General features: G+C 53.5%; 3 protein-coding genes across 9 annotated transcripts in view; 2 read left to right on the top strand and 1 right to left on the bottom strand.

Moving 5' to 3' along the window:
• On the top strand, positions 1-4,743 carry RPUSD1 (RNA pseudouridine synthase domain containing 1). 4 transcript variants are annotated; one of them, XM_049791490.1, is made up of 6 exons: positions 1-111; positions 676-815; positions 908-1,031; positions 1,176-1,278; positions 1,369-1,470; positions 1,787-4,743. In XM_049791490.1, the coding sequence occupies exons 2-6, from the start codon at positions 730-732 to the stop codon at positions 2,188-2,190; spliced, it is 819 nt and encodes a 272-aa protein (XP_049647447.1). In that variant the 5' UTR covers positions 1-111; positions 676-729; the 3' UTR covers positions 2,191-4,743. The 4 variants fall into 4 exon arrangements, with proteins under 4 accessions (XP_049647447.1, XP_049647446.1, XP_049647445.1 ...); XM_049791489.1 differs by having other exon boundaries at positions 7-111; positions 624-815; XM_049791488.1 differs by lacking the exon at positions 1-111 and adding an exon at positions 342-433 and having other exon boundaries at positions 624-815.
• Positions 4,744-4,977: 234 nt separating this feature from the next.
• Positions 4,978-14,698, top strand: LOC126034257 (mesothelin-like protein). The gene is made up of 14 exons (XM_049791735.1): positions 4,978-5,156; positions 7,092-7,312; positions 7,773-7,804; positions 8,338-8,387; positions 9,962-10,111; positions 10,212-10,302; positions 10,400-10,550; positions 11,137-11,354; positions 11,555-11,710; positions 11,897-12,030; positions 12,305-12,438; positions 12,609-12,709; positions 12,933-13,872; positions 14,616-14,698. The coding sequence occupies exons 1-14, from the start codon at positions 4,978-4,980 to the stop codon at positions 14,696-14,698; spliced, it is 2,640 nt and encodes an 879-aa protein (XP_049647692.1).
• Positions 14,699-16,080: 1,382 nt separating this feature from the next.
• LOC126034159 (mesothelin-like) overlaps positions 16,081-23,872 on the bottom strand; it is a 37,242-nt gene continuing 29,450 nt past the window's right edge. For all 4 annotated transcript variants that reach the window (XM_049791564.1, XM_049791565.1, XM_049791566.1 and 1 more), the window contains 12 exons: positions 23,727-23,812; positions 23,002-23,131; positions 22,698-22,888; positions 21,862-21,952; positions 21,256-21,367; positions 20,835-21,019; positions 19,862-20,008; positions 19,502-19,635; positions 18,808-18,935; positions 18,110-18,204; positions 17,331-17,520; positions 16,081-16,632 (listed from right to left, as the gene is read on the bottom strand). In XM_049791564.1, the coding sequence (XP_049647521.1) occupies positions 16,538-16,632; positions 17,331-17,520; positions 18,110-18,204; positions 18,808-18,935; positions 19,502-19,635; positions 19,862-20,008; positions 20,835-21,019; positions 21,256-21,367; positions 21,862-21,952; positions 22,698-22,888; positions 23,002-23,131; positions 23,727-23,812 (1,584 nt within the window). In that variant the 3' untranslated portion in view covers positions 16,081-16,537. The remainder of the gene's footprint in view (positions 16,633-17,330; positions 17,521-18,109; positions 18,205-18,807; positions 18,936-19,501; positions 19,636-19,861; positions 20,009-20,834; positions 21,020-21,255; positions 21,368-21,861; positions 21,953-22,697; positions 22,889-23,001; positions 23,132-23,726; positions 23,813-23,872) is intronic.

Here is a 23,872-nt window from a genome sequence, read left to right on the forward strand (position 1 = left end):
CGGTGACGGCGCTGATTGGATACGACGCACGGCTGGGCGCCGCGCCGCCGGTGGATACAATGTAGCCCTGCTGGCCGCCCGGCCCGGCCCGGCCCGGGGACGGCGCTGCAGGTCGGTCCGGGGTGGGGGGAGCGGGGGTCGGGACCGGGGTAGCGCCGTCCCCTTCGGTCCTGCGTGTCCCCTCCGCCGTGTCCCGTCTCCTCCCCTCCGTCCGTCCCGCGTGTCCCCAGCGGGGCGCCGCGGCGTGCGATCCCGGCCGGAGCCGGCGAGATCGCGGCCCGGCCCCGGCTGGCAGCGGTTCGGGGTGGGGGGGGGGGGGGTGGGGGGGCCGAGCCCCGCCGTCGGGATGGATCGGACCGGTACCGTGCGGCTGCGGGGCCTCCACGCGTGATACCGGGACGTCTGGGAGCCGTGCAGCGGGACGCCGGTACCGGTACCTCTCCAGTCCCGCCGGGGGTACCCCCCCCCCGCCCCCCCGCCCCGGGCTCGGCTCCCTGCCCGCTCCCGCCGGGTCCCGTCGCTCCGCCGGGGTGCTGTGCCCATCCCCGGGGTGCACAGGCTGCGGCCGGAGGCTCTTCCCACCCTGCGCATCCCCCCGCAATTCCCCGTCACGCTCCCCGCAGGGCGCTGGCCATGGAGCCGGGCACCATCGACAACCTGTCCATCCTGTACCAGAGCTCCGACTTCATCGTGGTCAACAAGCACTGGGACATCCGCATCGACAGCAAGATGTGGTACGAGACGCTGACCCTGCAGAGCCAGCTCAAGTACCGCTTCCCCGAGCTGGCCGATCCCGACACCTACTACGGCTTCAGGTGAGCGGTCGGGGACCGAAACGGGCTCTGCCCTGCCGGGGATGCTGCCCGAGCGCCCGGGGATGCTCCTCTCCCTCCCGTCTCCTCCCCAGGTTCTGCCACCAGCTCGACTTCTCCACCAGCGGGGCCCTGTGCGTCGCGCTCAACAAAGCGGCGGCGGGAAGCGCCTACAAGTGTTTTAAAGACCGGCTGGTGACCAAAGCCTATCTCGCCCTGGTAAGCCCGTTCCGCAAGGTCTTGCTTCTGGATGTAGCTTCTGAGTTTGCAAAACTGCAGCTTGGCCTCTGCCGCTTGTCGTCCCGGTGCTGGCGAAGAGCGAGTGCCGGGGCTCGGTTTGCAAACCGGCTTTCTGCCCTGCAGGTCAGGGGCCACGTCAGCCAGAGCCGAATGACGATCCGCTACGCCATAGGGAAGAACACCACCGAGGGCATGACCCACATGATGTGCATCGACGGGACGGAGGGTGAGCGGCTCCTGCACCCTGCCCTGTGCTGCCCGGACCACCCGGGCTGCGCCGGAGGGAGCTGACCCCCGCCTCTGGATCTCATTGCAGGTTGTGAAAATCCCAAGCCTTGCCAGTCGGAGCTGATCGTGCTGGAGCACGGGTCCTACAGCGGAGACCCCGTAACCAAAGTGCTGCTGCAGCCGCTGACAGGTTGGAGCTCGGGGCCGGGGCAGCGCGGGTGCGGGGGGCTGCTGAGGACGGACAGACACGCAGCAGAGGTGCTGGAGCGGGACCCGGGCTTGCAGCCCTGGACCTTGCTTGCAGCACGGTGGCACAGTAGAAAATAAAGCCTAGAAAGGGCTGAGCGGTGCTGAGCGCTGCACTCGGCTCACAGAGGACTCAGGTTCTCAGACTGGGGGGGGACAAATGCCGTTTGGTGCGTTGTCACCTCGCACCGCTGTGCCTTTGAGGAGGGGTTCAGGGATAACCCGCATCCCTGATTCCTCTGCTCCCGCTCTCCCCTTAGGGCGGACTCATCAGCTCCGGGTTCACTGCAGCGCCATCGGCCACCCCATCGTGGGGGACTTCACCTACAGCCACAAGAAGGACAGCAGTCCCTATAGGATGATGCTCCACGCATACTACCTGCGCATCCCCACCGGCAAGGAGCTTATTGAGGTCTGCGCACCCGACCCCTTCGTCACCGCAATGGACAGCAACTGGGTGCCCCACCACGTCACTCACCGGCTGGATGAGATCATCCAGGAGCTGAAGGACAAGGTGATGCAGAAGGGGGAAGAGGAGGAGGAGAGCCGGGAAGCCGTGCTTGGTGGCGGAGGAGATGAGGCACCGAGTGAAGCCAAGAGCCTGGAGACAGAGGAGCAGCGAGCCCGCTGCGAGCAGTGGTTGGCCGAGTGGGCTTTGGAGTGAGCACAAACCACGTCTCTGCATTTCCAGCCCAATGCTCCATTTTCGTCCCAGCGGGTCCCCGCGGAGCCCAGCGCTGACTCCACATCTGCGCTTTCTGTATGCCATGGCTTCCCTCACTTCTGGGGCTGGGATTAGGCAGATTTTAGCAGCGATGAGGATGGGTTTGGGTTTTAACATACACATCGTCCATCTGGCCACTGGATGCCCCTTTCCTAATTCTGGGCCTCAGCAGCAGAGTCAGTGTGTCACGTACCAGCTTAGAGTGACCCCAAAGCTTTACATCCCTGTCCCAGGGCTCAGGCACAGCTGGGGCAGCACGGACGATGCCTTTGCCATGAGCGTGATGGACGTATCCGCAAACCCTCAGTGCTTGGATGCTAAAATGCAGCTCAGCAAAGGGAGGGGAGAACATGCCGGGTACAGCTTCGGTGTCCGTGTCCCCAGTTCCCTTCGCTCCAGCCTGTTGCGCTCCCTGGCACACGCGTTGTGTGGGAGGTGGGAGATCAGGAGGCTGAAATGCAGCCTGGGGGCACCGACAGCCTCCCTAGTGCAGGGGCAGCCCCGGGTGTTTTGCCCGTGGAGGTGGGCTGTGCGATGGGCGCAGGAGAGGTCCCTGCCTGCCACCGAGGACGTGCTGCCTGCCCGTCCCTGCCCACACGCTTTCCTTCTTGCCCTAGCCCACGGATTTTTTTTTTAAAGGTTGTTGAAGGTGAGTGAGTTGATAGGAATGGATTTTAAACTTTTTTCAAATTTCTATGAGAAGAATCTAGTCTTTTAGCAGTTCTGAAATACGGGTGGTCTCGGAAATGAGTGTATTTCTAGTACTTTTGTGGTCAGAGAGCCAGCGGCCCAAAGCTTTTTTAACAGATCTTATTATACCTTCTATTAGCATTGCCTTTTCCTAGTGCCCACTTTTATCCTGGGTGTGGATGTAACCCCTGCTGAGACAGCTCAGAAAACACAAGCCCCTTTCTGCTTTACCCAAACGAGGGGGAATAAGTATCATGTTTTGGTCCCACCGCGTGGCTCCTCTGGTTGCTGCGGGGCTGTTGGCACCGGAGCGTCCTGGGGGCAGGTCCTTCAGGTGGGCAGTTTGGGAGGACTCTGGAGCAGCGAGAGCAGCCGAGGAAATGGTTGAAGCCAAAAGAAAGGCTGAGGACTGATGCGAAGAGTGGGAAGGAGCTCGGCTCTCACGCTGGCGCTGAGCTTTGCAAGATACCAAGAAGAGTTTCTCTGGAAATGCTCTTTTTTTGCTGGTCGGTGGCGTGCCACTTCTTCTCTCTCCTTCCCACCCTGCTTGTCCTCTGCAGCCCTTAGAGCACATTTAGGAAACGAAGAGAGCAGGGCAGCTGGAGTGGGCTGGGGAGGGACAGAGGTGACTGGAGCCCGTTGCATACAGACCACCGGTCCCCGGGGTATTCGGCACCATCAGCACGTGCCCAGAGTTATTGTCATCCCACAAGCCATGTCCCATTTAAAATGCAGCTGACAGTGGTTTCCCGCAACTAATATTCCAACCCTGAGGGGGGAATAAAACGACACGGCCCTCTCCTCACGGCTGAAAGCACCGTGCAGGTCACCGAAACCCCGCGGGGTATCACATCGCCCGGCCCTTGCGTCCCCAGGTGCTGGTGGGTGCCAGCTCACCGTGCCGCGCCGCCGGGCAGGAGGTGGCTGTCACCTTGATTTTGTGGCTTGGCCCAAAGTGCTGCCGTCCGCTGCAGGATGGGGACTGGTGCACAGCGGGCGGCTCTGCCCGCACCAGCCCTGGGCACCGAGCGGGGACCGCGATGGCTCATGAACCCGAGGGCTCGGGGGGAGGTTTGGGGGAGCAGAAGAGGTGTCTCCTTCTTCCCAGGTCCCGTCCCTGCCCGTCCCATCTCCCAGGAGTGGCCAGGGAGGGGAGAGGCACCCACAGGCGGTTCCCGAAGCTGTAAATTAACGCCACGAACCTGTTTGCCAAAGAATGAACGTGGGTGACGTGTGCGGGAGGTCCTGAAAAGTTACGGGTGAGATTTATAGCATCGGGTGGGACGCAGCCTTCCCTTTCGGCAGGTCTCGGTGTGGGAGCGGTCCCCGCTGCGTGACGGGGGACACGGCCGGGACGAGGCTGCGGTCGCTGGGGGTGGTACGTGGGGACACGCCAGTGCCCACGCACGAGGGGACGCTGATGGACCGTCAGTGCTGGGGGGCTGGCACCCAGTGCTCACCCCGCCGTCGAGGAGCCCCTGCACCCTGCGCCACCCATCAGCCTTCGTGCATTGCACTTTTACCCGGCATCGCAGGAACCAGAGATAAATACCTATTTTCCTTACCCTGCGGAGAGGTGTTTTCCAGGCGCCCTTCCCCGGCTCCCCTCGCGCACCACGTCCAGTCCCTCTCTGCCGTCGCTGCCACGGGGCCATTTGCCGCATCAGCTGTGAATCCACTCGTGCATTCGGGCCGGGGCGGGTTGTGATCGGGTATGTGTCTCGTGACGTTCTGTACGGCTTGCGATAACCCTTATTTCTTGTTGCACATTACCGTAGTAAACCATTACCTACATACCCCGCAGTTCACCCTCTGGTCTCTCAATCCACACGCGTTGCTGCGGTGTGGCTGGTGTGGTGCCGGGGGCTTCCAGGAATGAGCCCGGACCGGCACAGCAGGACTGGCCCCAGGGCTCCAGCCCAGCCAACCTGTTGCGTGAGCACCGGCGCTCGTCCTCACCCTGCTGAAATCTCCCTGGCTGAAACCACTGGGATTATTTACCCGAAAGCCCTCCCGGATTTAGTAATTCTCACACCGATGACCAAGGATGTCCGAGGTGGCTGGGGCAGATGCCAGTGTCCTGGTCCTTCCCCTGCCTGTCCCTGCCCGCTGCTCGCCCTGACCAACACCAGCGGCTGGGATCGTCCCGAACTAAATAACGGAGGCGGAAGAAAAACTCCTAATTTCAAAACACCGCAGCTCTCCTCGCCAAGGAGGTGAGGGAGCAGCCCTGGGGTTGCCGGTGTTTAGGGGGTGCATAGGGAAAGCTGCCGCCACGCATGATTTCTATATAACTCTTGCACATCAATGGTCATTCCTCGGGTTGGAGCAGCTGGAAAAGCAAAAGAAGACCCAAAGGAATTATTTGCAGTCTCCAAGTTGTGAGATTTTTAAGATTATAAACCCGGCAAGGACGGAGAAGCGGCTGGTTAAGAGGAGGGGAGATGCCGTCGGTGCTTCCTTGCCTCCGGCAGCAGCACTGCCCACCACCGACCCGCCGAGGTCCCTGCGGGAAGGGGCTTCGGCAGATGCTTCCCAGCATGTCGGGTTTGGGGTGGATGCTCCCATACCTGCTCTTCCACAGCCCCTGGGGTTGTTCCGGGGCCGGTTTTAAGCTCCACAGGGACACGGTGGACGCAGTGACCTGCAAAGGGGCCCCGAATTTGCCCCTGTCCTCCCGCTCCAGCCACCTCTGGCTGGCAAGCCCGGGGCAGGGGCCGCGTCCCATCGGCAGCCTCGTAGCAAACAAGTTTCTGTAATTTTACCACTCCAACAAAAAGCTGTTTTTACAGCAAAGCCTTCCAAAATAGAAACCAGAAACACCCGCGGGCGTTGACCAAGCCCTGGTGCTGCAGGACCGGTTGCTCGGTGGGGGACAGCGATGGGGGCACCAGCCGGGAGCACCGGGGGATGGCAAACCCCGCTCCGCGCTGTGCCGACAGGTCCAGGGACCCTTCGCCAAGGCTGATGCCCCCAAACCCGGCCGAGCGGGTGGTGCCAGCCCAGCCGACTGCTCTCACCCTTCCCTTTGCTCGGGATAAATGTGCGGATAACGTTTGCTGCCGCACAGCATCGGGCTCCTCGGAAAGGCTTCGCTTCCTTTCTTTTTGGTTTCCTTCTTCATGGCACGTGCTGGATGGCGTTTCAGAGCGGGATCGGAAACTGCAGGGAGAAAGCTATAAAAAATTGTCCATGGTCAAGGCAAAAAGGACGGGCACAAGGGGAGGACCTCCCGGAGGGGTGCTGAGCCCATCATCGAGGACTTGTCTGTTCTGCACTCCAGTTGCCCTATAAAATATACCCCTGAATGGCTCAAAGGTTTTTCACTAACTGGGAGGACCTTTGTCTCCATCAGGAGCGCAGAAATCACCAAACCAGAGGATTTAACTCATTTGCCCCAAAGTTCAAAGTGACCCTTTACAAAGGAGAAGGAAAAAAAAAAAAAAAACCAAACCAAAACCAGGAGAGAAAGCAGCTTTACAAAACACTGTTGAGAAACTGCCCCGTCACACCCCGTTTTCAGAGCAACATCCCCACCCCGCAGCAGATAAGTGCCGAGCCGTCCCCGGCGCTGCCCATCCCCGGCCATCGCAGGTGGGTGAGCACCTTCCCCGGCTGAGCAGCGCCGAATCCTCATCCCTGAGCCAAATCCCCCCTGGACAGAGAGCAACTCAGCAAGGCCACCGGTGGGATTTAGGGAACAGAAGGAGACTTGGCGGAAAAATTACTCGCATCTAGGTCGAAGGGCAATAAGCTAATTGCTCTGGGCAGCCCATCGATGGCATTTCTAGAGCGGGGATGTATTTTCTATCGGTTTCTAGCTGAGGGGTATGGAGCCGGGTACAGGGAGAGGGCAATGCCTGCTGGTGCTCCTCTACTGGTTTACACTGGATTTCCCCCAGTCTGTGCTGGCGTGGTCCCGTGCGGAGCTGGGGGATGGAGGGGGATCCTGTCCCTGCAGGGCACAGGCAGGAGTGGGGCTCTGGGTGTCAGAGAGGACAAGTTATTGTGGAATTTCTTTTAATAACGGATGGAGAATGAGATTCTGTTTTCTATTATATAGGATTTAAAATCTCTCCCTTGGTTGCAGGGGGTTTGTGCAGGCACTCACAGAGCAGGGGTGAGCACTCAGAGCCGCTGTACTCCCACAGCTCCAGCCCCAGCACCAGACAAGAGAATCGGCTGCGGGACCCCCACCACCACCCAGCGCCTTCCCACCCCGTCCGGCAGCCAGCCCCGTCCCAGAGCGTGGGACAGGGCTCCCCGTTTGCGCTCTCTGCTCGCCTGACCGGTGCCAAGGACGAAGCCCCAGCACAGGCAGCAAGCATGGTGTGGGCAGCCTCGGCCCCAGCAGCCATCGCCCTCTGCCTCCGTGAGTTACACCTTGTTCCCCAAAAGCTGACCCTGTCCCGGGAACCCCTTCCACCCCCCAGAACAGGGGATGCTCCAGCCTGCTCTGCTTTTCATTCCCAACCCGCTCCCTGCACTTTGCCGCGTGCTCCCGTCGGCATCGGCAGGCAGTGGGAGTTTTTCCTGGCTGCAGCCATCACCGCGTTAGAAATCTGCACAGACAGATTTCCAGGGGCAGATTTATCACTTTTTGTCTTCTAAAGCGACCCTGAGTCATCCCGGGTTGCCTGGGCTGGTGCAGGCTGCAGGGCGGGACTGGAGCTGTTTGCTGCATAGAGTTCACCAGCATTTACTAAACATTATTCAATTGACAAAGAAAAGGCGCTTCCCAGACTTTAAACCTGGAGCTGCTTTAGAACAGCCCCCGACCGCTGGTACATATGGTCATGGATGTTTTATAACCCGCTCCCGCTTCGTTGCAGGTTTCTCCGCAGACCTCATGAAAGCAGCAGCGGTGAGTCGCCGCCGGTTGCTCCCGTGGCTCCGAATATACCAGGGCTTTGGAAAACCTTGCAGCTGGTGCCGGGAGCGGCAGAGCTGCCACGGTTACCCCAGTCCTCAGCTCCAGGGAGGCAAAGCCATCGCCTCCCCACTGCCCCCCAGTGCAGCCCGTGGTCCTGTCCCTGTCCCATCCCGTCCCTTGCTCACCCGCTGCCTGGCAGCCTCCCTGCCCTGCTCCTAAACTGAGGGCTGGGACCCTAAACCTGATGGGCACCCAGCCCCCCCAGCTCCGGAGATGCAGGGACAGACCCGCTGTTGAAGGGTCCCCACTCCTGAGAGCAGCTATGGTGGCTTTTGCCTCCACGCGTAACCCAGAGCAGCCTCAGGGCTGCTGCAGTTTTCAGCTGCCTGCAGCTCGTGGGCAGCAGCTGCTGGTCTGGACGCGCTGGCTAGGTCACATCCCGTTCCATGCTTGATCCCTGGGTTTAAAAACCCTTTTTCCTGTTCTTTGCTGAGGCTGAACGTCCCCCCCATCCTCCTCCCCAGGCTGCCCTGGTCATCGGAGCCGTCCTGTCTGTCACTGGGCAACACGCTGAGTAAGTATCAGGCCCAGCCGGGGGCTCTGAGAAGCGGAGGGGTCTCGGGGGGGCACAGGCAGTGGGACTGGCGTGGGTGGGTGTTGCGTTTCTCCCCACATCCATGTCACGGCTGCTGTGACAGGTCACTTGGGCTGGAGAGGATTTACAGCCTTGCGCAGCCAGTTCTGGTGCTGGCACCCAGGCTGGGATTTCAGCTGCATCGGCTTTTGTTGTAGCACAAACACACCAAGAATTTCCTTTCCTTTACGGGGCTGACGCAGATGCAGCGGGAGCCTCCCCCGAACCGAAATCCGGGCTTTCCTGGTTTCTCCCTCACCCCAAGCCCGGGGTATGGTGGGCACCTCTGCCACGACCCCGGCTGTGGGGACGGGCACCCTCCTGCCTGCAGGGCACCCCCTTCAGCACCCCCTTCAGCATTGGCATTAGGGGACATTTTCATGCCATCCCACGTTATTCCTACTTACCCCACGCAGCCGTGGTCGGGGTGAAGGGGGATTTCCTAAGGGAACGAGCGGGTTCATCCTCCACGGGGGTGTTGGCGAGCTAAAGTAGATGGTGAAATGCAACGGTGCCTCCCCAACGCAGCCTCTCAGCCTCGGTCCTGCAAGGTTTCCAGTGCATCCCAGCCAGCGACCTGCCTGCTGCCGACATCCTCGCGTTTGCCCAGGGTTTGCAAAACAAAACAGCGGAGCTGAGCGGTGCCCAGGTGGGCAGGGGTAGGAATGGGGGCTGCAAACCTTATGGAGCCTGATGGGGCATGGGGAACCGGGGGGGTGCCGGGGTGAAGGGGGGTCTCGCTGCCTTGGTATTGACAAGACAAACCGCTCTCTGCCCAGCTGTCCTGCCTGGCCAAGCTGCTCGCTGCCAAGAACCTGACGGCCGATTTCGGCAGGTACCCGCCAGACCTACTGCTCTTCTTTGAGTGAGTATCGAGGGTGGCACACGGCTGCGGTTTCAGTGCTGAATCACGCCACGCAGCGTTCGCCGGCGTGGCCCTGGCACGCGCTGGGGCACGCAGGAGCTCTGCGTGGGGAAGAGTATTACGAAAATCGTCCGTGGGCACCTTCAGACCCACACGGGGCGTTTCCAGCCCTGCAGACCCCCTGGTTTGCTCCTCACCCCACTCCTCTCTGGGTAAGAGACCCCCCCCAACCCCGTGCAACTCGGCAGCTCATTGCTCAGAAGGGAGCAACAGTTTAAAACTACTTTCCCCATGCCCACAAAAAAACAACACAAAAAATCTCCTGCCCGGACACGACAAGCCCTTCGCCCTGTTCCTCCCTGCCGCGCTGACTCTTGCTCCCCGCAGCTCGGCCGAGGTGCGCGGTGGGACCTGCGGAGATTTTTACGCCCGGGTTTCCCGTGGGAACCTGGACCTGCTGCCCAGGGGCTCAGCCCGACGGACGGGGCTGCTGCGTGGGGCACTGGCCTGCCTGGTGAGTGGGTGACGAGCAGGGGGTGGCCGGTGTTTCCCCCCCCCCCCAAACCCTTCGCCAAGGGTTTGTACAAGGGCTGGTTTGTGTCTCCCAGGGGGTGAAGAGCAGCCGCCTGCGCCCCGAGCAGCTCGGCAGCCTCGGGGCACTGGTGTGCGACATGGAGCCAGAGACCATCACGGCCTCGGATCCCGGCGTCCTGGAGAACCTGAAGCTCTGCTCAGCGCTGGCGGGGGCCCAGCGGGATGCCCTCAATGCCGTGCTCCTCGGGGGGGGCACGGTATACGGGTAAGGAGCCCTCGTCTGCTCTTACGGGGGGTGGGTGACAAGCAGAAGGGATGGCGTAGCCATGAGGATGCTGAGCTGGTCCTTCTCCCGATGGCCACAGGGATCCTTCGAGCTGGGATTTACAGACTCTGCAAAATTTGGGGCCGCTCGTCCTGGCTTTGAACCAGACCACGCTGAGCTTGGTGGCCGAGGTAAGCCCCCTCCTCAAGACCTTGGGGCGAGTTGCGCCCATCAGCCAGGCCAGCCCTGAGGCTGCGGGACCCAGCACCCTCTGCCCACCCCCGGCAGGCAGCGCGAGAGGCTTTCGGCAGAAGCATCGTGGCTGCGTACGGCAGCCAGGGACGTTCCCAGCGGGAGAAGTCCCTGACCCTCCTCAGGGCCTTTGCAGCAGCAGCAGCTTCATCTCATCCCAGGCTGAAGCGGAGCGCAGACCGTGAGCATTTCCCTTCACTGCAGCCAGTCTGGACCAGTTCAGAGCTCTTGGGATGGGGGGAAATGCCCCCAGGCTGGTCAGCATCTGGGTACCCCCAGGGAGGGGGACAGGACCAGGGAGAAAGCCGTGGGATTCTCATAAAATTAACTGGGGAGATGGGGGAAACGTCCTTACAGCACGCTGGTGTGTTTGCTCTTACCTGGGAGCAGGAATACGGCGGCAGCAGCCGGGAAGGAGCCGAGGAGGGGAGAAAACTCCTGGGCAGGGGCAGCACCTTGGGAAGATGCTGCAAGATTGGAGGATGCTCGTGTGGGTGACGTGGGAAAGGATTCACCTTACTGGAGTGTTTTTAATTGCCTTTAACGGGCCTGCAGAAACATCACCCAGTTCTTCAGGAATAACTTTAAGGAATGAAAGCGAATAAGGCATCTTCATAGGTTGGGGACCCAGGGGATGGGAGGATGATTCACAGTCCCAGCCAGCAGGACGGCTTGAGCCACGTTACTGTGATTCCCTGTTCATTCACCGGGGCTCTTCCGAGGGGCTCTGGGGCCCCGTGGCAGGACCAGGGCCAGGCGGGAAGGGGGGAAACACCATCTGCCTGACATGCCCTCCCTGCCTGCAGGCTGCCTGTCCAAGCCCATCACCGCCAGCACCGTCTCCGACCCCTTCTTACTCATCAGCTACGACACCGCTGAGCAGTTCGACCTGTGCCTGAGCAATGAAGTTTTAAAAGCAAACCTGAAGCCTCTGCTGGAACAGCCGCTCACCGTGGAGTACCTCCGGGTCATGAAAAAAAAGCTGGAGCAGGTGATGGGTGACACAGGGCAGGAGCCCCCCACGCAGCCCCCTGTTAGCGTGGGCACGCTCCAGGACAGGCGAGACCCGCTGCAGGAATGGGCATCACCGGCCACGGGGATGAAAGCATCCGAGCGGGTCCTTTGCGCCCATTTCTGCCTTATTTTCCCTTCCCTGACCCTCTTTTCTGCCCCACTGACCCGACCCTACAGATTTACCCTTCGGAGATCCCGGAGGAGCAGCTGAAGCTGTTGGGGCCGCTGTCCCGCCAGTACACGGCGGAGGAGATCAGCCGGTGGCCGGTGACATCCAGCAACACGCTCTCGGCCCTGCTCGACCCCTCGGATGGCAAGTGGGAGGCTTCCCAGGTAAACCCACGGCAGCAGCGGGGGACGGGTGCTGGTGAACCCAAACTGGGACCGCTCGGTGCCCAAGCCAAGCTCGGGGTGAAGGTATTGCCCGAGGGTACCACAGTGGTTTTACAGTATATGCGTTTCTACCGGGAGCATCTTTCTTCCCTGCCTGCGTGCAACTGCGTGAACTCTGTTTCCCAGGTCCAGCAGCTGCTCAGCAGGTACCTGGCCCTGGGGGGCACCTTGACCGGGCCCTTGCTTCAGAAAATCGGTGGGAGAAACCTGTGCAACCTGCAGGAGAAGCAGATCAATCAAATACCTCCAGCGGCAATCAGGTACGCCACTTTTTAGGGATGCTTTTCAGTCCTACGAGGCCCCTGGGATCACAGGCGAAGCAGATGGTGGGATGGCAGACTCCCACCTCCTTTTCAGCTCTGCCCGCTCGCAGGCAGCACGGTGGGATGGCCGCGTCCTGCTCCCAGCTCCTGCCTGAGCCACCGGCACCGTGGGCAGGGACAGACCGCTCATCTCCCCCCGCCAACAAAAAGGCTTTAGCTGTGGTTTGGGGTGGTGCCCCCGGCTCTAACCTGTGACCCTCCCTCTCCTCAGGACTGCTGGACAATTAAACATTTCTTCTTGCTCTCAAATCAAGAAGGACCAACTCTACAGAAAAGCCCAGGAGGCCTTTGCTGACCAGGCTGGCACCACCAGGGCATATTATTGCCAGATTTGGCCGTACCTGGGTAGGTGTTTCATCCTTTGCCCTCCTTCTCGTGGTGATGGAGGTTGGGTATCTCTTCCTCGGCCAGGGAGGTTTAGACACACTAGAGACATGTCTAGCGGTCTCCAGAACCCCTCAAAAAATGTTGGAAGTGTTTGCACGTGTCTAGGTGCCCCATATGCTTTCTTTAAGGGGGAGCTCCAGCGAAGGACCTGAAAGACTTGGCTGAAGCTGGCGTTGCCATAGACATGGACATAGAGACCTTTCTTTCCCTAAATCCTGACGAACTGCAGGTACGTCCCCGGTACGCTGCTGCTCTTTTCCTGGCTGAAGGGCAGGGCTAGCCGAGGGCTGAGTGGTGGGGTTTGGGGCTGCAGCCCCATCAGATCACCAATTCTCTATCTTTTTACCTTTTTAAATTTTCTTTTGGAAGTTATTTCTGCAGTCCCATTAGAAAAGCATTTCATGGTGATGCGGGCTGCGAGGATGAACAAAGATGTTGTACGTGTATTGCAGAAACTCAGTGTCATGGATGTGAAAAATCTGCTTGGAGAAAACCTCCGTTACCTGAAGGAAGCTGAAAATGAGACCTCGGTGATGCGCTGGGTGAAGAAACAGTCCCAGCGGGAACTGGACTGTACCCTGGGAATCGGCCTGCAAGGGGGCACGGAGGAGCCCAGCCCCACGGGGACGGCCACCCCTCCTCACCCCACCGCCTCGGCCACTATCACCCCCACGGTCACCGTCCCCGCGCCCACCACCCTCCCCACTCTCCCCAGCCCTATTGCCATTAGCAGCCACCCTACCCCTAATTCAAGTACCAGCCCCCCCAAAGCCCCCAGTCCAAGCACTATCAGCCCGACCCCCCCTAACAACACTCCCCCACGTGCTCACACCACTGCCCCCAGTGCTGTGAGTCCCACTGCCACCTCCACCGCCCGACCTGCTCCGACCACCGGCTCCATCGTCCCGTGCTCCATCCACCAGTCCCCCACCCCAAATAAAGCCACCCCCCCCGCCGTCACCCTCCTCACCACCATCCTTGCTTCTGGCAACCCCAACGCCACCTCTCCCAGCTCCGTCCCACCCCCTGCTCTCACACGTGGGGCCACCAGCACCACCACCAGCGCTGTTACTAACCCGGCTATTAACACCAGCACCCCACTGGTGTCCGTGAACCCCCCAGCACCTGGGGCTACTGCCCACCCCGCTCCAGAAACAAACCTCCCTCCCAAGCCCACCCCGATTCCCAACTCCACCCTCTCCACCCAAAAGAGCGTCATCTCCCCGGCAGCCAAGTCGACAACGTCGGCTTGCAAGACCAGTGCCCCCCCGGCATTTCCCGGCCCCTCTTCCACCACCACCAGCAGCGAGACCACTAAAGAAACACCCACAGGAGTGCCAGAGCCACCGAGACCAACACCCGGCGGATACATCAACCTGCAACCCGAAGCTGGTAAGCTGTGAACATTCGGAGTCGGGAAAAGCTTAGGAACCGATGGCGAGGCAGAAGTCTTCACCAACAAGCAGTAGCTGATCCACCTTGTTCCTGGCCAGATTCAATACTGATGTGCTGCTTATCCACAAGGAACCCCAGCAGTTACGGGCTGGACAGGTAGCGATGTGTCTCTATGGGGCGTTACAGCCCTGGATCTGGAGCACGGTGCCTTCAGATTCCACATGTTTACATCTGGCAAGGTGCACCTTAAGATGCGTCATCGCCTTCTGAGCACGCAGCATCCCTCAGCCGCTCTGCAGAAAGCTGGAGTAATTCCGTCAATACCAGCACACCATACAATTTTTCACAAGGCAAGGATACGGCCATCCAGATTTTAGCTGCATGTAGTATTTCTGGCTAGGCATTGCTGTAAAAGCGCTAAAATCTGAAGTCATTTAACCTGGCAGAACTACATCCATAGCTTTAATGACTCAAACAGATTTACTCCTGCTTTGCGCTGGTGAAAGTAAGAAAAAACTCAGTCCTGCCAACTATTCAGGGCCAGGTGACATTTCTAACTGGGGAGCAGGTCAGGGCCTGAGGTGCAGGGACGGGCAATGTCAAAAAAGGCAGAAGTGTTGTCGTGACACGTGCGACCCTCCGGGGTACCCGAGTCCCAAAGCAACGCTACTGCCCTCACAGCTCAGGCATGCTGTTTACCTGGATAATCCAATTCTTTCTCATCTGTCTTCTCCACCTAGGATCGGGGTCCAGACTCTCCTCCTGCCTAGTGCACATACTGACTACGGCCGTGGGAAGCTCACTGCTGCGAGCGCTCCTCTGACACTGCCACCTCCAGCACCACACTCACCGGATCCCTCCTGTCATTTTCACCATCCTGCAAAATAACGGTGCTGGCAAATTCCCTGCTGAAAAGCAGAAACCCAGGGAAAGAACAGAGATTGTCCATTTGATACCAGCATAGAATTTGCTTATTATTTTTGAGGCTGGGCAGTGAAAGGAGGATAGGTATTTTTCCAGCCCAAAGCAGCCCAACAGGTACTTACTAGCTAGTTGCTCTATGTAATATAATTACCAGCAATATTGACTGGTCTGACAATGCATAAATGCTGACAGTGGGCCCAGTTCTGCCAGCTTTACTCACACTGACTGGTATTTTACCTCTAAGCAGTCCCACCGGGGTCTGTTGAAACAGTGGGACAACTCAGGGATCGGAGTTACTGGCCATTGCAAAAGAAGCAGAATATGGCCCAGCAACGCAGTCTGAAAGCTCAGAGATCCACTAAATTGTATTTAACTTGTTTCGCAAACTTAGATTTTTGATCAAGATCTGTTCAAACCATGCAAAGCCTAGTTAGAGGGATGACTGACAATAGTTTATCTTGATTACTGTTGCAATGCTATTTAATAAAACATCAATCAACTTCTTTTCCCTAATCAAATGTGTTCTTTGATGTGCTCAGTGCTTTGTAATGTAGTTTTTCTAGCTAGCTTAAATCTAAAGTTTCCACTTCTTTTGCTCTTTCTTCATTATCTCGTATCTCCTCTTCCAACAGCTCTACTACCAGAGAGCGTTTCTCCCTCCAACTTGCAGATCTTCCACTTCCTAGTTTCATTCTCCACAGGCCGAGGTGATTCTTGAATGTCATTTGTTGACAGTGAGTCAAGGCACAAAGAAGCAAATCAAGATTTCTGTCAGGGGATCAATGTGGTTGAAAAAGTAGACTCTCTTAATTGGGCTCTCTCCCACCCTAGCTAGTGCCCAAGCACCACGGGAAGCAGACAGTGGGGAAGTGTCTCTTGCCACCCAGAAGTCTGCAGCAAAGGACAGACCAGGCTCTCCTGTTCTCCTCCTGTAAAGCACGGACAATGAACATTTATAATGTCTTTGCAGGCAGGCTGTCCTCGTGGGGGAAAAGGGGGATTTCAGGGGCTGGATACAGGTTGCACTGAGGCTTTTTTGGACCAAAATTCCCAAATGAGTGGGAAAAAAAATTGTTGAAAATCTTATACAAAGTTCTTATACCCTCCCCACGAGGAAGCTGAGAACAACTTCACCTCTTTCGTGTAGAGCAGTCAACACCAAAGAAAAGTGACAGGCATGTCTGGGGTTTTTGACCATTTAATTTGGACCAATAGCTGCAGATACGAAGGCACAGGCAGTCTGAATGAAGAGATGACACGGGCAACTCATCAATTTGCTTCTTTTTACTTAATTCCATTGTTCATTTACAATCAGCCAGAAAACTCCACTCCCACTCTGAGGTCTTGGCAGTGTCAAGAGATCAGGCTCTTTGAGAAATGTAATCGTTAACATGCAGAACAGCCAATTTGCACACCCTTAAACCCACCAGGGTTGCGCAGTAAAATATTGACATAATTTGTGTTGCAGTAATATGGCTGGGGCTCACCCAGGCTTAGTCTGTACAAAAGGCAGAGATCCTGCTCTGAAGAGTCTGAAATCTTCCCTTCAGATAGAGCTCTGGGTTTTTTTCGAGTGATTTGAAAGACAAAAGTACCTAAAAGTGAACCCTGGGCTGCATAACAGTTGCCTGCTAGCAGTGAGCACCCCCTCGCCCCCCAGTCGTGGCTGTCCCCGACAGGCCTCAGGGCAGGTCACAGGCTGGTCCCCCTCATCTTGCTTTTTCTTGAGAGAAGATGTTCAAGACAAGACTGACGTCATCAGGAAACTGATAAGCAGAGCAGGCAGGAGGTGGAGCGTCATGGCCACAGCACTCAGAGAGGCTGCGGATTGCGCTAGAGGAAAAAGAGCAGACATTAGTGCAAAGAAATCAATGATTGAACTGTTGCCCCATGGGGGTGAACATCTCTTTATGCCACATCCAGGGAAGATCTTCAGCTTTCTAACAAGGGCTTTCTAACTATGGTAAACAGCCACTCCTAATAGCACCACCAAGTCATAACCCAAATCCACCACACAGCAGAGGAGGAAGCTCTGGAAGTGCTCTCCATTAAGATGGTCAGGCAGTGAGGATGCTCTCAGTGGGATTACAGGACTGCTTCTCATACAGGACCCAGAATTTCCTCTGCAAGGCTTAAGGCTCCTCAGCAGAAATGAACTTGCTGCCCCTCAACACCGGGAGGTGAAGGAAGGAGGTGAGCACTGCCCAGTGCACTTTAACGGGGCTGGGTGGATGAGTAGTGACATGTGCCACTGGAAAGGGTCCACAGTAGCCCAGATCAACAGTCTGCTCTCTCAGCACAAGAGCAGCCAGCAGGACTTTCCAGGGCCTTGGCACAAGCACTGCTGAGAGCAGGAGCAGAGCCGTTTGGCAGTGCTGCCCAAGGCCACCACTTACTTGAGCTTCGTGCACTCACTTCTCTTTTACAGACAACTGAAGCACTTTGCTTCCACAAGGCAGTTTTTCTCCTTGCTGTAACCCAAAAATAAGTATTTAAAACACAACAATTTGAGGTCCTAACATAATACATACACTGAAATTTGGGTGTGACGATGTTCATGTAGCCTTCTTGTAGCCCCCCTGTGAGCCCAACATGCAGTTTATCCAGTTCTGATTGCTTCTGTGTTTGAACCCACTCCCGGATGGGAGAATCGTTCTGCCATTTCTGCAGATCACGGAGATTAATCCCCAGCAAGCCCTGAACCTCAGAAGGTGTCAGGCTCTAGGAGAAATCAAACAGCAAGAATTACACATGTAAACGCAGCAATGGAAATAGTACCTGTGACCAAGGAAACAATGAGGTTTCTATTAGCAGAAACAACAAGAAAGACAAATGTCTGGTGAGTGGTTTCAATTGGGACAATCTTCCTGATGACAATGGTTCCTCAAAGACTGTTTCTGTTGTCCTCTGATGATGAGTCTCCTACACTCAGGTGGGCACCCCAGTCCCTGCCCAAATCACTGGGCTTTCTTCCAAAATTGACGATATTACTGCTAACACTCTTGTTAGAAGATTTGTCACATAGCTGTGGACTGTAGTCTAGTGGACACCTGTCCCCTGCTCCTGCCACTACTGCTACGAGAGCCTGCTCTAAAGAAATTCCCCAGTAAGACTGGCTTAGCATCCATGTATGATTCCAAATTACATTTTTAAAAACATTTCAGGCCGATTGTCCACTTTCTACTGGTCTAGCATCATTCTGAATTTGATGGAGTGACTCCCAATTTACACCAATGGACAATGTGACCAAAACCAACTACTTAGCATAACAGGAATGCAAGGAGTCAAATAATTTCAAGATTCAGCTCACCAGCAAAGAGTCTCTTCTTAACTTCGAAAAAGTACTAATGTTCATGTTCACATTGCCCTTGCTTAGAGCTCCGAGATCCACAGCAGGAGCACCCCCTGGGACCAAAAAGAGAAAGTATATCAAAGCACGAAGGACAGCCCTCAAATGAGCAGTGTTGTGTATCTGTATAAGGTAGAGCTATAATGATGTCTCCAAAATTTATTAGGCAGGAGCTGCTAACGCAGTGAGTTCTAACTGCAAAATGTATGGATGCTACTTCACTTTGCTGGGAGGTATTATTGCGTTAGCTGTTAAACCAATCTGTGACAATGCCCGGTGCTAGACAGAGGGGTAAGAAGAGTTTGCTCAGGCTGTGAATAAATTCTTGGCTTAACAGGGAAGTTTGTTTTGTGACAGAGAAGGGCTGTGAGATAAGAATTAAGCACAGAAGCTTGATTTCTCATGGATCTAGCAGATCTCATCCATCCTAGAAGTCAGAAGTTTGATTTTCCCTGTGATAGTCTGACAATTGATTTGGACAACTTTAAGTCAGGTACAGAATCTTTCAAGGATATTTCATGCCATCTACAAGTTGAAAAAGACTGAACTTTTAACAACTTGGCTCTGAAAATTCCCAAATCTTAGATGGTATTTGATACCCATTCAGCTTCTGGCTAAGACCTCTCTACTTCCCCATAACATACTGTTTTTTTACATACCTAGATATGGTTCAACAAGGTTATAGTAAGCAGGTAAATACTTCTTGTCTGAGAAAGCCTGTTTTGCTTTAGCGTATAAGATGTTTTTTGTAAGCTGTGTACAATTTGAAGGATCCAGAGATGCCAGTCTGCAGAAAAATGAAGATTTAGGGAGAAAAAAGTTTTTATTATCTTCAACCTGTATAGATTTTGAACAGTTCTGAGTATCTCCCTGGGATTCTCTAAATAGGACAGGTGACCCCCTTTCCCCAGTAGATAGAAGAGGTATGGAGAGAAGCTAAGAGAAAAAAATAATGGCTCAGCCTTCTGCTCAAAATGCCGTGTCTTCCAAGTTATGATGGCTCTGATGGTGCATGGTAAGTTTAAGGGTTTGCAAAGATGTAGTTAATTAATTTCATTTAGTAGTCTTCCAAAGGAATTTAAATTAAATTTAATTAACTCTCTTTTGCCTCTAGATAAAAGCATGCATGCAGACCATATCTGTTGTCAGCTGAGCTGCAATAAAGAGAGTTTGATTGCAAGTCCAAGCCCTTCCTGGCAGGATGGAGAACAGCAGGCTTTTAAAACTAGACACAGAGGAGGTATAACTTGCTTCCTAGATTTCCTCTCACCGAGTGGAGAGAAAAGGAAAATGCACTTGCTGATAGGAAAGTGCTTTTGCAAGAAGCCAAGAGCATCACAATATTTTACTCACTTCAAGCTGTTGGAGTCTATTATATTCAACTCGGTTGCATTTAGAAGGCACACGTATCTCGTACCAATTGCATTCAGTGCAGTGGCATTCAAGGCATTTCCCAAGTCAACATATCGTTTAATCACTGCAGAAGCCTAGAAACACATTTAATTTTTTCAAAAGTTAGCTTGAATCAGAATTTATGTTTTCATCCTCAAAAGAACAAGAAATGCAATAATTACAAAAATAAAATTGAATAATTTCAAATCTATTTGTTTGGACCTCAAGGATGACCCAATCATCTTTGAACCCACTAAGCTAAACCAGCAGCTCCCAAACCAGGAAACAAACATGGGCAGAAAAGCAAACCCAAATGCTTACCTGATCATCAGAGGGCTGATCTTTTAGCAAGACAGCCAGTGTGTCAGCTGAAGTTATCTTCCATTTGGAAACATCCTCAGGGGTGATGAGAGAAATGAGGGGGCCCAGTTTGGGGAGCAGACTGTCAGGATACCCATCAGGATATGTCTGTGGAAAGACCACTGTTATTGCTATGAACGCTCATTATCATGCCTGCACTTATGAATTTATGCTCTTTGCACAATTAATGTTGAAAAGCCCAGAAGGTCTGCAAAGAATAAGAAACCAAAGCCAGTGAGATTCCGTGAGCACATCTGTCCTTATTCTGCTTGATAGCTCAGGCAAGCAGGGCCCAGGGGAAGGAACAAAACCTGAAGCACTGTGAACTGACTCAACACAGACCTGAGTGGTCAGTATGCCTTGCTGTGGTGAAGGCTAATCAAATACTGGGCTTCCCTAACAGCAGCATGGCCAGTAGACCAAGGGAAGCGATTATTCCCCTCCATCTGGCTGGCACTTGCGAGACCCCATCTGGATACTACGTCCAGTTTTGGGCTCCCTGGTACATGAAAGACTTTTGTCGAAGTCTAGCAAAGACTAGCAAGTCCAGCAGAGGACCACACTGGTCAGGGAGGGCAGAAGAACACAGCATACCAAGTGGGGCAATGGGACTGAGGGAGCTGGGTTTTTTAGTCTGAAGATGAGAAGACTAGGCGAGGATTTTATTACTGTCTTCAACTATCTAATGGGAGATTATGGGGAGGATGGAACCACACTCTTCTCAGAGTTGCACAGTGAAAGGATAAGGGCCAAAAGGCAATGAAAATTCTGATTAGATATTAAAAAAATATATACTTTCACAGTAAAGGTGGCCAAACGTTGGAAGAGGAGCCCAGAGAGATGGTGGAGTCTCAGTCTCTGGAGATACTTAACTGGACAAGTCCCTGATAAATCTCATCAGTAAATAATTTAACATTCTTCGGCCTGGCATTACCTCATCCAGATTTCTCTTCAGCTCAGCTAATTGCTGAACACTGAAGGCATAGGTCAGCATCCGAGAGAGGTGGTTCTCCAGAGAGACATTCTTCAGGCAAGCATGTAACTCCTTAGGTGTGTAGTAAATAGGCATCAAGTCATCGTTAAGAACCATCTCTGTTATCTGCTTGTCAGGTGGGCAACCTGTTGAAGCAATTATCAAATGTGCTCATTGTTAAATCCTTTTGCTTCAAGCTTTGAATGCTCCCTTGCTGGAGATGGACAGGTATGCAATGATGGTACCACCCTCCTCCTGGGTGACCTGCCACCAAGTGTTTCATAGTTCAACTCAGAAACACTTAGGGAGACCCACAAGCACTAGGGTCAACCCTGATACCAGGGGGAATGCTGCCATTATGGATCAGGGAAGGCTTCCATACCATCAGCACGCTTATGCCTAGTAGGTAGGAGTTCTTCAACAATGGTGGCCAGCTGTTCCCTTGACAGAGGTGAATTGTGCGCATAGTTTTTCAGCCAGAGAGTTAAAACGTTCTGCAAAGAAAATGTTTCATCGGGGGGATATTGCAACCTTGGGCATACCACCAGCATAACAAGTTGCTACTCACACACACAAGAAACCCCATTGTTAAAGTACTATGGGCAGCAGACCTGCTGCTATAAGCCTAGAGATCTTTCCTTGGTGAGCCAAGGGCAAATTTCTAAATGCTTAGACTCTATCATATCCCATGCCCCATAAATTATTTTACCTCCTCGCAAAGTGTTGTATATAGTTACTATTGCTTTCCACTTCTGTTACTCTTCTGACAGTTATAGGAAGAGGATGACAGCAATCTAGATTTGCAGTTCCAGGCTGTCAGCTTGATCAACCCCCACTTCTCATAGACCATTCATCCTCTTTGGCACCACACTTTTAAATGAAGACACTACTGAAAACACACGGGCTGAACAACCCCCATCACACTTCTTCCACACTGCAGGACCTAGGAGTGCTTCCCAAACTCCCCATGCCTCTATGAATAACACACCTTGGGGATCTTCTGCAAGATGCTGTGATCCAATACAGGAATCAATCCACTAAGCTCATTCAAAGTAAAAGCTGACCATGCTACAGGAGGCCTGCATACAAAAAAATAGCAGCAATCAGCTTTCAAGGAAGAACAACAAAAAAACACCTTAAAAGCTGCTAGGATTATGTTCTTGTAACATTTGAAGAAAATACAAGATTTAAATCCTGAAACTTTTTGATCACTTACTGTTACACAACACTTCATTCCACAAGAGCAGGAGCAACTGTTAGCAACATGAATAACAACAGCTGGATCGGAAAATGGCATTTAACAAATACATTATTTTCTTAAGCATGAAACCCAAAGAATATCTACTGCTTACTTATCGTCCAATTCAGTGCCAAGATCTCAGGGATTTGACACAGGAAGAGAAAATATTTTGCCTCCCTGGACAATGTCTCTGTTAAGATTTATCAAGCATCTGTTGGTTTGACAGGTAGAAACAATGTTTTCTGAAAGTCAGTGGCTGACAAACAGCTAGAGGCCACCTGTGTCCATCAGGACAGTCTCAGAGAAGTTTGGTTAATGAAAAATAGACCAGAGGAAAAGCTTTTATAACTAGAGCAGATGAGACACAGAAGTGACAATGTATTTTTCAGTGGAATTCCAGCCAAGCCTTTCAGCTGAAAGGAATTCAAATAAAACAATGTAAAAGGCTCAAGGTGAAATTCAAAAGCAACGAATTATTCAAGTTTTTGATGAAGCTGGTTGGCTGGAGTTCACTCAGGTCTTAATGGGACAATGGTTTTGTTTAAGGGAACTGTTTTGCTGATGCTCAGAAGAAAAATTCATACCCAAACGTAGTGTTACCACTGCTGATGACACTTCTAATAGCCTCTTCTTGATCAGGCAGGAAAGATTCACACTGACTTAATTGCTTCAGCAAATTCCCACCAGAACTTCTAATGTATTCTCCGCCCAGGTCACAGACCAGATGCCCTAGCATCTCTGCATTTTCCTCGTTTACTTGTGTGCCAGGAATTTTCTGAAATAATACAAGACAGAGGCATTAAATAGAACTGGATGCCACTGCAGAAGAGCATTCTTAAACCCCAAGTTCTCCCCAGCCTTGTGCAGAGCTGTCCCCTCACCACGTACCAAACATGATAAAGCCTCCAAGAGCAGCTGCTTCCGCTGAGATGACTCTCTTTGCAGAACATTAAGATTTGCTTTCCCAATATTAGCAAAGTACTGCCTACAGCTTCCGGTTGCTGCATAGTCTGAAGGACTAGAACAACAAATACTCCATGAATTCTAGCAAATGATATCAAACAGCTAGTCAGGTTCAAGGCTGTTCAACATATACTGTGTCCAGTATAACATCTTCCACATCTGCAGACTCCATGCAATTGTTCTTCCCAAAGATTCTAGTCTATATTTAAAAATTCATTTTCACCTTAAGGAACCCATTGTGAGACTCAGCTTAAAATTGTTCAGGATTTGGATACAGAACCACAGTAAGTAGCTACTAGAACAAAGAAATCCACCCTACTGTCTGTTTTCTTTGATGCTTTAAGGGAAAAGCACACTCACAGATGCCAGAAAGTACTAAAACTGCATACTGGTTTCATATCCAAACAGACACGTTTAAAAAGAGCTTCATACTGTTTATATTAAATGGATGGTTGAATCTGAAAGGACCTTAAAACCCTTTTGAAAGACTTCTGCAATCTGATTATTTTTTTTTCCCCTGTAAGGAGGCCTAAACAAGTTTGAAATACACATCAAACACAAATTAGTCATTACCAGCTAGGTTACAAAGTAATACCTCTTTTTCCCCACTAAGTACTAAGGCAACAACATGAAAAACATAACACAGTTACCTTAAAAAAAGCAAGAGGTCTTTCGGATAGTTATCTAAATCCTGGGGAATCCCATGCAGTGTCACCATCTTCACTAAGCAACTCAGCTGAAAGGACACCACAGTTTACATCAAAGAAAGAAAACAGCATGAAAATATAAGAAAACC

The sequence above is a fragment of the Accipiter gentilis genome, chromosome 33 (genome assembly GCF_929443795.1).
Source record: "Accipiter gentilis chromosome 33, bAccGen1.1, whole genome shotgun sequence".
Taxonomy (NCBI): Eukaryota; Metazoa; Chordata; class Aves; order Accipitriformes; family Accipitridae; genus Astur; species Astur gentilis.